At 32.4% G+C, this 15447-nt stretch overlaps 2 protein-coding genes and 1 long non-coding RNA gene across 3 annotated transcripts; all 3 read right to left on the bottom strand.

Moving 5' to 3' along the window:
- Positions 1-278: 278 nt before the first annotated feature.
- On the bottom strand, positions 279-2726 carry LOC111709032 (putative uncharacterized protein DDB_G0282133). The gene is made up of 2 exons (XM_023482605.1): positions 2605-2726; positions 279-1804 (listed from the first exon to the last, which is right to left on the bottom strand). The coding sequence occupies exons 1-2, from the start codon at positions 2640-2642 to the stop codon at positions 745-747; spliced, it is 1098 nt and encodes a 365-aa protein (XP_023338373.1). The 5' UTR covers positions 2643-2726; the 3' UTR covers positions 279-744.
- A 3559-nt stretch (positions 2727-6285) lies between these two features.
- On the bottom strand, positions 6286-10246 carry LOC111709029 (ice nucleation protein-like). The gene is made up of 2 exons (XM_023482602.1): positions 10144-10246; positions 6286-7650 (listed from the first exon to the last, which is right to left on the bottom strand). The coding sequence occupies exons 1-2, from the start codon at positions 10182-10184 to the stop codon at positions 6357-6359; spliced, it is 1335 nt and encodes a 444-aa protein (XP_023338370.1). The 5' UTR covers positions 10185-10246; the 3' UTR covers positions 6286-6356.
- A 1514-nt stretch (positions 10247-11760) lies between these two features.
- On the bottom strand, positions 11761-13960 carry LOC111709033 (uncharacterized). The gene is made up of 3 exons (XR_002766775.1): positions 13890-13960; positions 12421-12474; positions 11761-12345 (listed from the first exon to the last, which is right to left on the bottom strand). It is a non-coding gene; the product is annotated as an uncharacterized LOC111709033 (long non-coding RNA).
- Positions 13961-15447: the final 1487 nt, after the last annotated feature.

Here is a 15447-nt window from a genome sequence, read left to right as displayed (position 1 = left end):
AATATCAATCAACTTAATTTTCAATTTCCAAAGTAATGGTTTTTTTGTTTCAGAAAACGACTAAAACATTTTATTGTCTGGTTTTAGTTAATAAATAACTAAACAAAATTTTGAAATGTTAGATATGTAAAATGATTTACTGAAAATTTTGTTTTTAACTATTTTAACAACGGCTTTCTATTAACGTGATCTTGATCTTGTGAATAAAGCTGTTGGTTTCTTCGGTATAATGATAAATCGTAGTTGCAACTAAACATTGTTTAATAAAACACAATTAATTGTGATTCAAACTTTTTTATTTTTTATGTTCTAGAAATTTCTTTGATTTTCATGTAAACATGGTTTGGCATGGAGACAGGATGACAGACAATGACAATACATTTGGTTTTTGAAAGGTAAGATTTATGAAGATCTATATAGAAAGAAATATTTTATATAGAATTGAATCTTGGGATCTAACTTTTCTTCGTCCCTGAAAATCTCATTTGATTGGATTTTGCATGCATTTGAAGACTCAGATTTTTTGTTACAAAAATGGTATTTTTACCCTAAGAGTTTAATCTTTTTTTATTCTTTTTAACTAATTTTTCTGCTTTCAACTTATGATGTAAAAAGGTAAAAATTCAAAAAATGTTTTCATTCATCTAATTTAAATGCATTATACTTTACCAAATCCCGTTGTTGCCTCAACAATGTAAAGTCTAGAGTTTTGACCCCTCAAAGTCAAAGTTTTGATTTTTCATTTTACATTGCTGCCTGTGGTGTCTTATTTGATGCTTTTCCATATCCTCTAGGTTTAGGTGCCTTTGTTGTTTCTTCTACATTAGCTGTGGGGAGTGGTGCTGATGTAAAAACCACACCTCTTGACTCGTGATTTAAATTTTCAGAGTTAGTTGATGATTCTTCATAGCCTGGACTGATTGCTTTTAGACTTATAGTGCTAACTTCTACCTCATAATTATCAGCTTTATCATTTATTGTTACTTCTACTTTGTTGTTATCATAAGTCTCGTCTTGTTCAGTTTCATTTATCTCTTTTTCCAAGATGGCGTTAGAATTTTCATAATGATCTGCTCCTCTGTTATTAGTATTATTCTCAGCTTGTTCAGTTATATTTATCTGTTTTTCCAAGTTGGCATTACTATTTACATCAAGATCCACTCTGCTGTTGTTAGTATTATTCTCTGCTTGTTCAGTTATATTTATCTGTTTTTCCAAGATGGGTTTAGTATTTCCATCAAGATCTACTCCACTGTTTGTAGTATTATTCTCTGCTTGTTTAGTTATATTTATCTGTTTTTCCAAGATGGGTTTAGCATTTCCATCAAGATCCACTCCACTGTTTGTAGTATTATTCTCTGCTTGTTCAGTTATATTTATCTGTTTTTCCAAGATGGGTTTAGCATTTCCATCAAGATCCACTGCACTGTTTGTAGTATTATTCTCTGCTTGTTCAGTTATATTTATCTGTTTTTTCAAGTTGTTGTTAGCATTTCCGTCAAAATCCATTCTGCTGTTAGTAATATTCTCATTGTTTTTATTTCCAGGGCTAATAGATTTACTGTATTTACTTTTTTGTACATCTTCGTTTAACCCATCATTTGAAACTTCATCCTCAGAATCATCATCACTGTAGTCATTTCCAGACTCAGGGTCAGAACTTAATTGAGATTCATTTCTGTCATAAACTTCAGGAGTTTCTTTACTCCTCACTTCACCCCCTGCCATTTCAATGAGATACATTGTTGCATTTGGAATTTTGATTAGATACATGTTAGCATTTGGACTTTCATGTATGCTGATGCTGAAAAAATATTTTATATTAATCAATTTAAATCTAGCATTATTTATTTTCTCAACTTAGCTGGGTACTAATTCAGTACACCTTATAAATAACAGTAGGAAAAATGTTGTTTACATCTAACCATAAGAATATTGATGCGCGAAAAGGCTTTGAAATTGTGCAGTTTGAGTCTTTTTGGTGACTGTTACTGTTCAAGTGCTGTATCCTTCAGGTTTTATTCTAATAATATGGTTGTCTCTGTAACTAAGCTATTGGACTAAACAGAATCTTAGTCTTAAAACTTGGAATTGCACTTAAATTGGTAAAGGGTTTAATTATTTTTTGAAATTAGAAATGTATAATGTAGATGCATTAAAATCATTACATTTAATAATAAAAACTACAGGGTGTCCCACGAAACATGACAATAGAAAGACAAATTGAAAATTGTCCTCGATCTTTAATTTGCGGCATTTATTTGTCAACCTAAATTTATATGTAAAATGCTAAAGTTAATAATCATAAGCATTTCCAAAATGTAGTTTACCTTTCATGTGCTTTTCTAAATCAACAGAGATATGAAGAATTTTGTTCAAATATTTACAATTATTTTTTTTCAACAAAATTGAAGTCTGACCAAAATTTGTAACATCTATAGTAATATTGACAGCATAAAAAGGCAGATCACATTTTGTAAATGCCAATACTGGTATAATTTTGTTGTTATTATTTCAATAATTGTACATGTGAAAGTAGGTTGCTGACTGAATGTCACAAAGAAAATAAAAGTTTGAAGACAACTTCCAGTTTTCTTGCTGTACCTGAAAGGGAGAATTAGAAACAGAATTGATCTGAGCATCACTGTTCAAGGACACCTGCCTGATTCATATAACCTTGTAGATAATACTGATTTAAGATTGCTTGATCTTTACCTTGCTTAACCATGATAATTGAAACTAGATAGAAATATTTTAAGACTTCAATTATTTGATAAAATAAGTTGTTAATGGAAGCCAATTTAGAATCACATATTAACTAATAATTAATAATTAATAATAAATTTGTTCGCTTAAAATTATGGCCAGAAAGAAATATATGAACAACTTAAAATGACATCAGTCAATTTCTAAAACAATGTCAAAATATAAAGAAAATATATTTCTTAAATATTTGATCCAATGTTTGCTTTTGCAGCATATTTTCTATAAAAATGCTCAGATCTTGCACCAATCCTAATTGAAGAAAACACTAAATTATTTTCCATGACTTTTAATCTCTTTCATATTTTTCTATTCAAGTAGATTTGTTTGGAAGATACAACTTTTAAAAATAAGCCCTGATTTGAATTTTTTATGACACTGATCTCATTTGTTTTTATCGCTTTAAGTGCTTATATGGCATGAGCAGGAAACAGATGACAATATTTTAAACTTGAAAACACACATTATTGAATTAAGTGCTGATCTGTTGATACCCAATGAAATATGTAAATATAAATCCGGCTTTTCTTTCTAGTTGTTTGTATTAATGAAGTGAGTTCAAATTAGATCTTAAATCAATTAATAAAGTAAAATATTAGTCCTGAGACCTTTTAAGTGGTAATTACAAAAATTCTATTTTTTTCTGTAAATTCACTTGCTGACAAAAACAGGGTATGAATTTAAGATTACAATTTCCCCAGTATACATCTTACATTGAGTTGCTTTTGATTTTTTTTTAAGAAGACCCAATCATCCTAACAGCCAAAATCCCTTCACACTCAGCTTTCTTAAAACAGTTGAAATAGCTACTTGAAAACATCTTAACTCTCTTTTGTGACCAATTCCAGTACAACAGCATCCTTTTCTCTACTCCTTCTAATTGCAGTTGACATTAGTTCCATAACTAAAACTTGGCCCATTTCTAAAAAAAATGTTAGTAAGACTGGATTTTTATGATCCTAGTCAATATCAATATCAAGAGCACGAGTCTACTACAATAAATTGATATTTCATTTCCAGCATGTTAAACAAACTGATTCCTCCATGTTAAATCTATATCTTAGGAACAAAATAATATTGATATATTAACATTAATTTGAGCAGTTCCTTAAACCAGGATATATTCCCAAAAGGTGATATGAGCTCAAATAAGGTATTTGTTGCAAAATAGAAATATGTTTTAAAAAATTAAATCATTTATCACCAAAAACCTCTTCTCACATCTTACTATCAGTTTAATGTTGGCATTTTTGTTTCACTATATAAGTCATTGTTATAAATGTATGGTGTAGTTTTGGATTGAATTTAAAGATCTAAACCCTTAGAAGAGATAACTTAGCAGACGTTGTCCATTTCTTATACTTGGTGTTACAAATAGGCCAATTTTTGATTTGGGAACAATGGGCCTTATGGACAGTTTATCTATCTATACAACTCTTTCAGTTTTAAACAAAATTTAAGTATATATATATATATTAGGGTGCATGGTTCAAAATGAGGTAAAAAAAAATTTGACTACAGTGGTAGTTTATAAGCAACAGACATTTGCTTTTTTTTAATTTATTATGTTTAACGGTGGCACAAGGGGGTTAAAGTTTTTAAGTTTGCCATTTTTTTTCGCAAAATTTAAGAAACCTTTGTGCTACAATACAAGAAGGCACTCTATGTTTGATTATAACTGTGACAGACACTTCCTGTTTCTTAGATGCCCGGTGCCTTGTTGATCCAATTAATTTGTTCAAAATGTCCAAGTTCCACAGCCTGATATATTTAAGTTATACTTTTATCTTATGTCCCTTTGGGGTTGGGGGTCCAAGCCTAACGTTTTTCTTTTTAAAGCAATCAAAACTTTAATTGCATGAGAAGGATTTTATTTTCCCACATTTGTTATTTTCTCAGGGGAGAAGAAAAAGCTGCTATTTGGAAAAAGAAAAAATCCCCCTTGGTCTCTAATTTTAATTCCTTGTACATTAATGCTAAAGTGCACTTTAAAAAAAATATATTTATTTTTCTGTGCTCAAACAGGTTTCACTAGTGGAAAGGGGGGGGGGGTAGATTGTATTCACTGTAGTAATTTTAACCTTTTCACTGTCTTTTTTTTTAAAGGACAACAATCTGGTCAAGTCAATTTTTCCTCTATTATTTGCTTCTTTAGGTGCTGGGCTCCTCAAGGACAGTTATTTTTTACTGTTATGTTTCCTCAGTTCTCTTCTTTATCATATCATGTTAATAGTTCTATGATCTTTTATACTATTAATTGCATGCACGCACACCAGGCTAGATCACTTGGCAGGCATCATTTGCTTGCCAAGAGTCATCTTAAGTAAAGATGTAAGAATTAATCTACAAATATGTTGCATAGAGATGATTTCTTTTGTACAGAATGCATAAGCTTCCATTGGAATATCATTTCTATGCAACGGAAATATGTTCTCATTCTGGAGACAAAATCAAGTTCATTGTCTATAAAAAGAATCAAATCTCTCCTAAGATGCAACACTGTCCTTGTGATTACATGTCCTAACTTTTCTGGGTAATAATGGTATTTATTTGATCAATTCAATATATATGCAGATGGTCAACATAGTCAAGAACAAAAAAATGTTAACTGTTCAACATTATGTAAGATATAATAAAACATATGACAGTTATTTGAATAATTATTAAAACTAATTCCTAACAGCTAATGATGTCTTGTCTTCTATTTAAGCAATTCAAAATTTCTTATTTTATTTTACATAAGGTTGGGTATTCTGGCTGGAGTATTGCATTTTTGTCAAGCAACAGACAAATGATGGGCACTGATGAACATGACATTTGCACAGGCTGATCCAATCAAAGTGCAGAAAGGATGCACTAGTAAGTAAGGAAAAGTTTAAGTAGGAGAATTTGAGAGAGAATTTTTTACGGAGCCAGTGAACTCAGAGATCAAAAAAAGAAAGGAAAAGATAGATGGAAGAGAATAGACAGAAGAAAAAAAATCAATTCTTAAAAGGAAAAATTCCTTATTTTTCTTTCTTTTTACTTTTTATGTCTGACTGAGAAAAGGATAAAAGAACAAAACTCAATTATGTTTGAAAATCCAGCTTTCTACAAGTAATTGGAAAACATCATATCATTAACAAGACCAAAAGCCCAAGGAAAAACAGGAAGCAAGATCAGTCTGCGTAAAATAAGTGTTCACTATGGTTTAAAGGGTAACCCATGGTCAAGTTTTTAAGACAATGACGCAACATAAAACGTTGAGGTACATGACTTTTAACTGATCTTGATCAAAACAAAATATTAGAAAGACTTTGATAACAAACTGGAAATAGATTTATTGATATTTCATTTCATTTTCATCCAAAAATAAATTATGTAAGTTAAAATAAAATATGATATGCTGTTTTAAAAAAAGCTTCCAGAATTAAGTAAGTTTTTTAGTTAGATTATGCTTATATTTTGCAATGTATTAAAATTCCCACAAGGAACACAAATATCTTGCTCTGAACATCTCTGAATGCTAAAGAAAGACTTTGCTTAAAGAAATTATGGTATTTTATTCAAATTTTCAAGTTTTTTAAACTGACTTAAAATGCACTTAGATTAAATTAAGCACGACGCCTTCTTGAGTATCCTCGAGATGCTGATGTAGGTTCCCCATACCCTGATGGAGCGGATGTTGTTGTTTCTCCATATCCTGACGGAGCTTTTGTTGTTGTTTCTCCATATCCTGATGGAGTTGTTGTTGTTTCCCCATAACCTCCAGGAGTTGATGCATCACCATACCCTGATGGAGCCGAGGTTGTATCACCATAACCTTGTGGAGTTGTTGTTCCATCATAACCACCTGTCGTTGATACGCCATAACCACCTGTGGTTGATACACCATAACCATCTGTGGTTGTTCCATCATAACCACCTGTGGTTGATACGCTATAACCACCTGTAGTTGATACACCATAACCATCTGTGGTTGATACACCATAACCATCTGTGGTTGTTCCATCATAACCACCTGTGGTTGATACACCATAACCATCTGTGGTTGTTCCATCATAACCACCTGTGGTTGATACGCCATAACCATCTGTGGTTGTTCCATCATAACCACCTGTGGTTGATACGCCATAACCATCTGTGGTTGTTCCATCATAACCACCTGTGGTTGATACGCCATAACCATCTGTGGTTGTTCCATCATAACCACCTGTGGTTGATACGCCATAACCATCTGTGGTTGTTCCATCATAACCACCTGTGGTTGATACGCCATAACCATCTGTTGTTGTTCCATCATAACCACCTGTGGTTGAAACGCCATAACCACCTGTGGTTGATACACCATAACCATCTGTGGTTGTTTCACCATAACCATGTGTGGTTGTTACACCATAACCTTGTGTGGTTGTTTCACCATAACCATGTGTTGTATCCCCATAACCTACAGAAGCTGCAGTTGTAGGATCCCCATAACCTACTGGAGCTGCAGTTGTAGGATCCCCATAACCTACTGGAGCTGCAGTTGTAGGATCCCCATAACCTACTGGAGCTGCAGTTGTAGGATCCCCATAACCTACTGGAGCTGCAGTTGTAGGATCCCCATAACCTACTGGAGCTGCAGTTGTAGGATCCCCATAACCTACTGGAGCTGCAGTTGTAGGATCCCCATAACCTACTGGAGCTGCAGTTGTAGGATCCCCATAACCTACTGGAGCTGCAGTTGTAGGATCCCCATAACCTCTTGGAGCTGCCGTTGTGGTTTCTCCATAACCACCATCATCACTATAGTCTGATCCAGCTTCATGTGGTGAATCTTCTGGCTTTCCTCCATATCCTGTTTTCTCTTCACTTGCAGTCTCAACTAGAAAGGTTTTTGCCCTTGGTTTCCCTTTAGCAGTAAAACTAATTAATCAACTAAAATTACAAGATGAAAAGTGATTAGTCTACTTTCTGCTTACTTTGAAAATGAAGGGAATGTGTGCACTATGCACTATGCAGGAAAGGAGGGAGACCCCAGCCACCATGAGTTCTGACTCTACAATATAAGAAGAGTCTTTAAGATTGCCCAGGCAGTACAGTAAATGAGCCTCCACAATACAGCGAAACTAGCCATGCAGAATCTTGTTTGCTGCTTGGCTGAGTCTTATACTGCATAGTTAATCTGTAAGGCTAATCTTAAATAGTAGAAGCTATTGGTGGATGAAGTATAATTCCTTCCTGATGTATGGCTGCCAACAACCCTGGACAGTGCATAGTACACATCAATATTTAAACCACTGAAATTACAATATGACTTCAAATTCCTGATGATGTATTTCAACATTGGAACTCCCATTTGTACTTGCATGTTATGACCTTATTTTTTGGCTCAGCAAAATGACTGAAAATTTTGTCAACCCATAAAAGTTTTAAAATTGATTCCGTCATTAGTTTCTAGCTATGGATCATAAGTTGTTTAACCATCTAATATTGCAAAAATCTGAAAGTTGACTGTACATTGAGGCACATTGGATGCCTATTGGATGCCTGTGGCAGCTAGATTTAATGAATAGTTTGGTTCCAATCACATAATAGAAATGATTGTATTTAAAAACAAAAATGAAAATGTAATCCTGGGTTGCTAAGCAATAGTAGGAATAAGAGAAAATTTACTACTCCAAAAAACTGAAGCAAAGACGCAAGGTCATTTTTCTGCTTTGAGTAGGAGGTGAAGGGGCTCCATGCATAGATTTATTTTAAAGAGGTTGTAAAATGAAAGTTGTTATTGATATGTGAATGGAAAGATCCACTATCATCCGACTGGGTAAGCTTACTGTAAATACTAAGTATAGATTTCAAATTGATAAGGAAAGATCCACTATAATCAAACTGGTTAGGCTTACTGTAAATAATTAAGTTTAAATTTCAAATTGTTAACATCTGATGGTCTTTGAAGGCTGAGATACTTCACTAATGCGCAACCAGAGCTGAAAACTTAAGAATGTTGGATATCCAGATCAATGCTTTATCCACTCTTTTTCTTAATCTCAAGACTAATCTCTAATCTTGTGTTTGTTTTATGAAAAGTGTATATCATTCAAGCAATCTGAGTGGCATATCAGAAGTCAGGATATGGAAAATTGAAAATACAGAGACGGAGAGAAGAGCTTTCTAATTTTGAAAAACTGGTTTTTTATTAACTTATACTTTTGGGATCATATTAATTGAAATAATGTAAGTTCGGACTAATGTTTATGTGGACTATTGTTTCCAGTAGATTTAATTGAATGTAATTAATTTGTATTTTGTTTCAATGCTGAAATGTTCAAATTGACTGAAAACCGGTTTAGGAATAACTTAGTTTGCAATTGAACTTAATTGTTCAATCTGAAATTTGTCCAATTGATATAGCATTGTATCTGTATTTGTGATCAAATGGAACTTTAATATAGTATGGATAATGGAGTTTTAAAAAGAGAGGATTAAGAATAAAATCAGAAGTGTGTACATTGGATACTCACATTAAGAGAGGTATTATTAGGAAATAATAAAAATCATAAATGCAGTAGTCACATCGTCCTTTAGGATAAAAATGCACATATTTGAAAATATCTATATTATTTTCAAACTGTTGTACTTTTAATATTTTCTGGGTTAAATAACACAAAATCAAGAATTTTAATAAAATATTGTATGAATTCTTGCTAGGTTAGTTGGAACTTTAAATCCAAATAGAAACAGGAGTTTAGTGATGATTTCTAATTGGTCTTTGTAAATACTTTTTTGATTTAGTATGGTGATGTCTTCTAACTCCCATGTATATTGGGACACCCTGTAGTTTTTCACAGAGCCCAGATCTCCCCAAGTTAACAGGTGTATTTAAGACATACTTTGATTAGCAGCTAGATGTCTTTCTTAGCATAGATGTCAGCACATAATCTAATTTTGTTACGACTTCCATTGTTTTTTCGCCGATAATTGTCGCATCTCACCGCAACAGTAATCACATTTTACCCTTCTATGTTAGTAAAAAAAATGAATGGGAAAATCCAAGCTCTGCGTTAGGAATTTGTAATATTTGGAACAACTAAATCAGTGTTTCTAATCCTATCTTAATAAGACTGATTTGATCGAAATTTTTTACATATTATATAGACTATTAAATGTTGGTATGTGCAAAAATAATCTGTCATTCTGCAATGCTGGTGGTTCAGATTTTGATGTGGGAGCGACCTTAAATCTCAACCCTCTATTGATATTATCAAGAAATGAATGACAATCGTTGAGGTATAAAAATCCTCCTGGCTTTAATGGATTAGTTCTGCAAACAAAGACTCATGATTTTGAGGTCTAATGTTTTTAGTTTAAAAGCTGATATGTTACTGAAAACAATGAAAAAAATATTTATGTTGATTCCTAAGAGCAAGAACAAGAAATAGGATTTTAGATCTCGGCATCTCAACTCCAGTTCCACTCCAATGTAACTACAGAATGAAACTGTCATTAAAGCAGTTTTAATTGAATAAAATACCTTTATTTTAATGCAGTTATTTGATTCTTAAATAAATCAGCAAGGGATGTGAGTTAATATTTTTAACAAAACCGAGTTGAAGAATTGATAAAAATTAATTAATATCTAACTGACTAAAATAGATGACAACATAAACTTAGTCTGGAAAACCTATAGATCTAACAATCGACAAATTGGACAATAAAGACACACAAAAAGATATTTTTAACAAATTAGACATGACTTTTCCATACTTTTAAAAAAGAACAATATTCTAATTTCTGGCCACCCTCTAATCTGTATAAGCACAATAAGATTAATGAAAAGGTTATTAAATACATTTGATTTTGAATGATTTTAGCATTCTGCCTCTTATAATAAAATTGTAAATCATTATATTGACTGTGAGTGTAATTTCAAGTGACCCTCTATGCAAAGATTGTAATCCCCATTCACTGCGATGCTCTTAAAGGCAGTACATTGTGTCTACAGGCTCAGTTGTAATTGGATTTTCAAAATGGAGTCCACTTTTTAGTCTACGTACAATTTTCTTTTCAATAAACCAAATTTTAGACTTGTATATCAAAAACTGCCAATTTTATATACTACTAAAGTTTCCAACTGGAGTAAGTAATTTGGTAAAAATAAGATAATCTCCGTTTGCACAATTTTGTATTAGGGTCTATGCAGACTTGCTTGTAATCGGATTTTCAAGATCGAGAGCATTTTTGATATCCACGTACAATTTTACGCTTGTAGATCTAAAAATAGCAATTTTATAGGCTCCTAAAGTTTCCAACTGGAGTTAAAAAGTAAAACATAATCTCTGCACAAATTAATCTTCAATGTTAGGTTACAGTTTATTACAGTACAATTTCTATCTTTAGATCTACAAGCCTGGAATTGGGCGTATTGAATCGGAAATTGTACAAAGATTTTAAAAATGGTATCAATCTTGAAAATCCGATTGCAAACGAGTCTGTATGTCCTTTTGAGACACCCCATGTATGAATTAGATTTTAATCAATGTTTAAAATTGTTTTGACTGAATCACACAAATATCAAACAAATCATTTAAATATTACAACCTTTAGTTTGTCGATTATTTTTTGACGCATTCGCATATAGTTATTTCATAATATTTTGTATTTGTTTTTTAAACAATGCACTTAAAACGCCGATTAGTTTGTCCACCATGTGTCTCTGCTCTCGATATTCCATGTGGCAGAGACACCTAGCAGAAAAAAGTCGTTGTTTTAAGTGCATGTATTGAAAAAAAGTAAAAAATGTTATGAAAAATTAACTACATACAAATATGGTGTAAAACAAACGATGACTATAGGTTGTAATATCTGAACGATATGTTTGAAATTGAATTGATTTTTATACGATTCGAGCTGTGGATTGCAACTATCTCAATTTGGGTAAATACTACGTTATTCAGCATAAGTTGTTTTACCAATTTTTTCCTTATAGACGCAACAGATAGATGTAAGATTAGTAGCGATCAAAAGCGCTTATTTTTCTCCGTATGTCTGTACCCACTTTCATTTTTCGCGAACACTCCCTTTAAGGCAGAAAATTAATTCAATTTGTTCTAAAAGTCTCAATCTTGACGGGTAACCACTAATCCTGTATATCCACAGGTTTGCCCACAAAAAATATGAGACTTGAACGACGATAAAAGGTCGCATTTTTTTTTTCTGGAAAAGGGTTACCTCAATTACCTAAATTATGTTTTACATAAGTTTTAAGTAGCAGGAAACCTTTAAGTCTGATTGAAGTAAACCGGCTTTAAGCTTAAATTCTAGGACATTCTGTTTATAATCCCTTAATTCGGTCTCAAGTATCTTAGAAGAATAAAAAATAAATATTGAATAGATGAAATACAGACGAAAAGGCAGACTTGTATTGACAATCTTTATGTAATACTATGGAGATATATAAATTTGGTGATCTCGAAATGTACGATGGGAAAATTATTTATTACCCAAACCAATAGTCCCGATTAACTAGAGTTCCCGAACATTCAAACCTTCATAGAACAACCTTCTTATCCTCTACTGTTCCCGAAATCGATAATAAATGGTATTCAATTTATTTCTGTCCTAAAAAAATACATTTAATTAACAAAGGTTTACTGAGTATAAATGTAACGTTTTATTATAATGAAATATTCTTACTAAAAAAAGATTATAGTCCGGTTATTGAACAGTACTAAAACAACGTTTTGTCTTCTAAAATAAAATGGCAATTGATTTTAAATGTAAATCACTATTTTTTAAGTGTTATTCTTTTAACTTTTAAAGCTGGGGTACTGCACGTGAAACACACAAACACACACTTTTAATGAGTTACACACAATAAGATTATAATTTGGTTTGGGAAGGGAATCAACTATTGCTTGAGCTATATTATTGGTAACTAGATTTTAGAAAATGATGAGAAACAATTTATTTTATATGGGACGGGGGGGACCAGGGTACAAATTCGTTATTGCACCCCCCTTTCAGAAGAAAGGGGGGTAAACCTGCACCCTTGCACCCCCCCCCCTGGTTACGGGCCTGGTCACAAGTAAAAGAAAAAATAGAATATTGGCGATTCACCTAGATATCTAAATTTGACTTCGAATTAAGTAAATCTAAGAATGTATTAAGTAATGATTAATTTTATAATAACTCGCTATGGCTAATCAAATAAAATTATATTTAACCTTGAATTATTTAATTAACTTTAGATTCTCTTAGGTTAGAAACCGATCATTATTTAAAAGGTTGGAAATTAAATTAGCATTCTATGTTTGATACTTACAGATATAATTTCTAAACTTAATTCTATACATCAAGGGCTTATAGAGGGGGGGGGCAGCGCCCCACCCTTGGCCTGTAAAAGGGGGTCCTAGATCTCAGAGCTTTCAAGCTTTTCAAATCTTAAACTCAAGAGTGAAGAACATTAAAAAAAAATTAGTTTGCTGTTCATTCAGTGCACTAAAAAGATTGCATACGTGGACCAAATCCAACATGCCAGAAGTCCGAAGGAAAAATCAGGGATAGCAAAGTAAAAATTATTTTTAAATGCCAATGCCAAGCCACGAAGGCTTGGGTTTGGAGACAATAAAAAACCATTTTTAGTTTTTTTTAACTTGGATTTAATTTACTTTATTCATTGCACCGCCGTTTTGTGCCAGGCGTCGCCCGTGGATTTTTAAAATTCAAATTTAAACAAAAAACTTATAATTTATTTAGCTTATGTCAACCTCAAGGGTATCCATGAGTTTCCTTACTAAAATTCAGCCCAATTGATTCAGCCGTTTGGCCAACCATAGCAAACATATAAATGAACGAAGAGCTTTATTATATTGATTACAATTGTATTCATAAGGTTTTTCAAAACGGAAACTTTTTTTTCTGGACCTCTGTCTTTTATTCATCTCATAGAATTTAAGTTTAAGTTGAGTTTTTCATTTTCAAAAATGTGTTTTACTATCTCTAGTTTAAATACTAATTATAACTAAAACAACAATAAAATAGAATGTCGATATTTTAGAAACAATGCTTTTTTTCTGCTATTTTTGTTTAAAGGATAGATAAAGTATAGTACATGCAAGGTAATTGGACTGTATGTGTACCTTCAAAGCATCTTATACTTATACCTGATATCCAAGAACCCAATATTTTGAATTTACCGTTCAAATTTTGCTCCCCTCCCCAGGAGCTCCTAGAAGAAAAAAATGTTTGCGCTTCGCGCTAATTTTGCCCCCCCCCCCCAGATTTATTTCTGTATACGCCCTTGCTTTACATAAAGGGATATTCATTACGTATTTAAGAACATGAGGATAGAATTTGATTACACTTGTTAGTTTGAATTGAATGCTTGTTTGTTGTTGTTGTTCGGTCATTACTCGTGGACCGATTTGACTTAAATTTTGAATCTCTGGAGAACCACTGGGATATCCTTTGAACATGAGTGATATGACTTTTAAAGAGAAAACTCCAGGCAAAGCTGGATTCCCAATATTGTACTAAATGTTTCACAGGCCACATGTCAGTGTAACGGTTTAAAAACGATCAAGTATAATATTTAATTTAAATTATTTCATTCGCACCCATCCGACTATTATAACTTTTAATGTTAGCTCTCTCTCTGACCATTTTCTCATTGTACAGTATAAAACAATACCAAATAAAGTTCGGGAATTTTTTTCACGCAATTTTAAAATTTCACAAAAATCAAAAACTCCTGGATAATTATTTTATTATTCGAGCATCAATAAACCTTCCTTGGGGTCATGCAAGGTCCCACACAAAATGTGGGCCCAATCGGTTCCGTAGTTTTGTCGTTTATAAGACACAAACAAACAGATTGACGAGCAAGGTATATTTGTAGATCATACCTGTGTTTTTTTACAATATGAAATATTAGACTTAGTAACCCTATATAGAACTACCCAGTACCCATAAAGGATGATGACTTAAAGACGACCTGCCCTGCAAACATTTAGTCTCCGACAAACCAATGTCAAACAAATAAAGTCAGAATTATTTACCCAACATCTGCGCCATGTTATAGGCACATATATTTAAATGAAAATACTTTTTAAATTATTTATTAAATGATTTGGTAAAGAAAATTAGACGTGAAAGCTGTGTGGACTGAGACTGTAAAAAATGAGATTGAATAAATTCCGTACAGTCGTCTCTGAAGTTTGATCCTGGCTATGTGGGTAGCCCTGTATGTATAGATTCTCATGTTTAGTGGAACACACTAAGAATGCTTTGTGTAGAGGCTTCCTGCATATCAACTAGGTTTCTGATTGCTGTGTTCTATGTACTGTGTAGTGAGCTGCTCTACGTAAAACCCCGGTCCTAGAAATGTATTTGCAACACAGCTTTATATAAAGTTTAGGCAACACGTAAATAATATTATTAGCTCTACATGAAAATTTTGTTTATTTTGACGGTTAAAAATATACAAGAGAAACTACTTTTTTGTATCTTTAAAATTGACAAAGATATATAATATTAAGACAAAGTATAATTAAAGTTTTTGTCACAAACTCAAATATTTTAATCCCTATTTCTCTGCAACCTAATGGTGTAAACTTTTGATATTGTAAGCTTGGAGTGTTTTATCTAACAGAGCTAGGAATAGTGGATATCAGGAATATTGATTGATTCTCTGTTTTTGCTAATTTCGAGACTAACATAATC

Source organism: Eurytemora carolleeae, unplaced genomic scaffold (assembly GCF_000591075.1).
Source record: "Eurytemora carolleeae unplaced genomic scaffold, Eaff_2.0 scaffold935, whole genome shotgun sequence".
Lineage (NCBI taxonomy): Eukaryota > Metazoa > Arthropoda > Copepoda > Calanoida > Temoridae > Eurytemora > Eurytemora carolleeae.
Note: the sequence above shows the minus strand (reverse complement) of the source record. Positions and strands in the feature narration are given on the sequence as shown.

Excerpts from the sequence above, each read along its gene's own strand:
- LOC111709032 (XM_023482605.1), bottom strand. The coding sequence starts at position 2,642 with ATGCTCAGATCAATTCTGTTTCTAATTCTCCCTTTCAG. Across the intron at positions 1,805-2,604 it reads TTTCTAATTCTCCCTTTCAG|CATCAGCATACATGAAAGTC; the intron begins GTACAGCAAGAA and ends ATATTTTTTCAG.
- LOC111709029 (XM_023482602.1), bottom strand. The coding sequence starts at position 10,184 with ATGCCGAGATCTAAAATCCTATTTCTTGTTCTTGCTCTTAG. Across the intron at positions 7,651-10,143 it reads TTTCTTGTTCTTGCTCTTAG|TTTTACTGCTAAAGGGAAAC; the intron begins GAATCAACATAA and ends TTGATTAATTAG.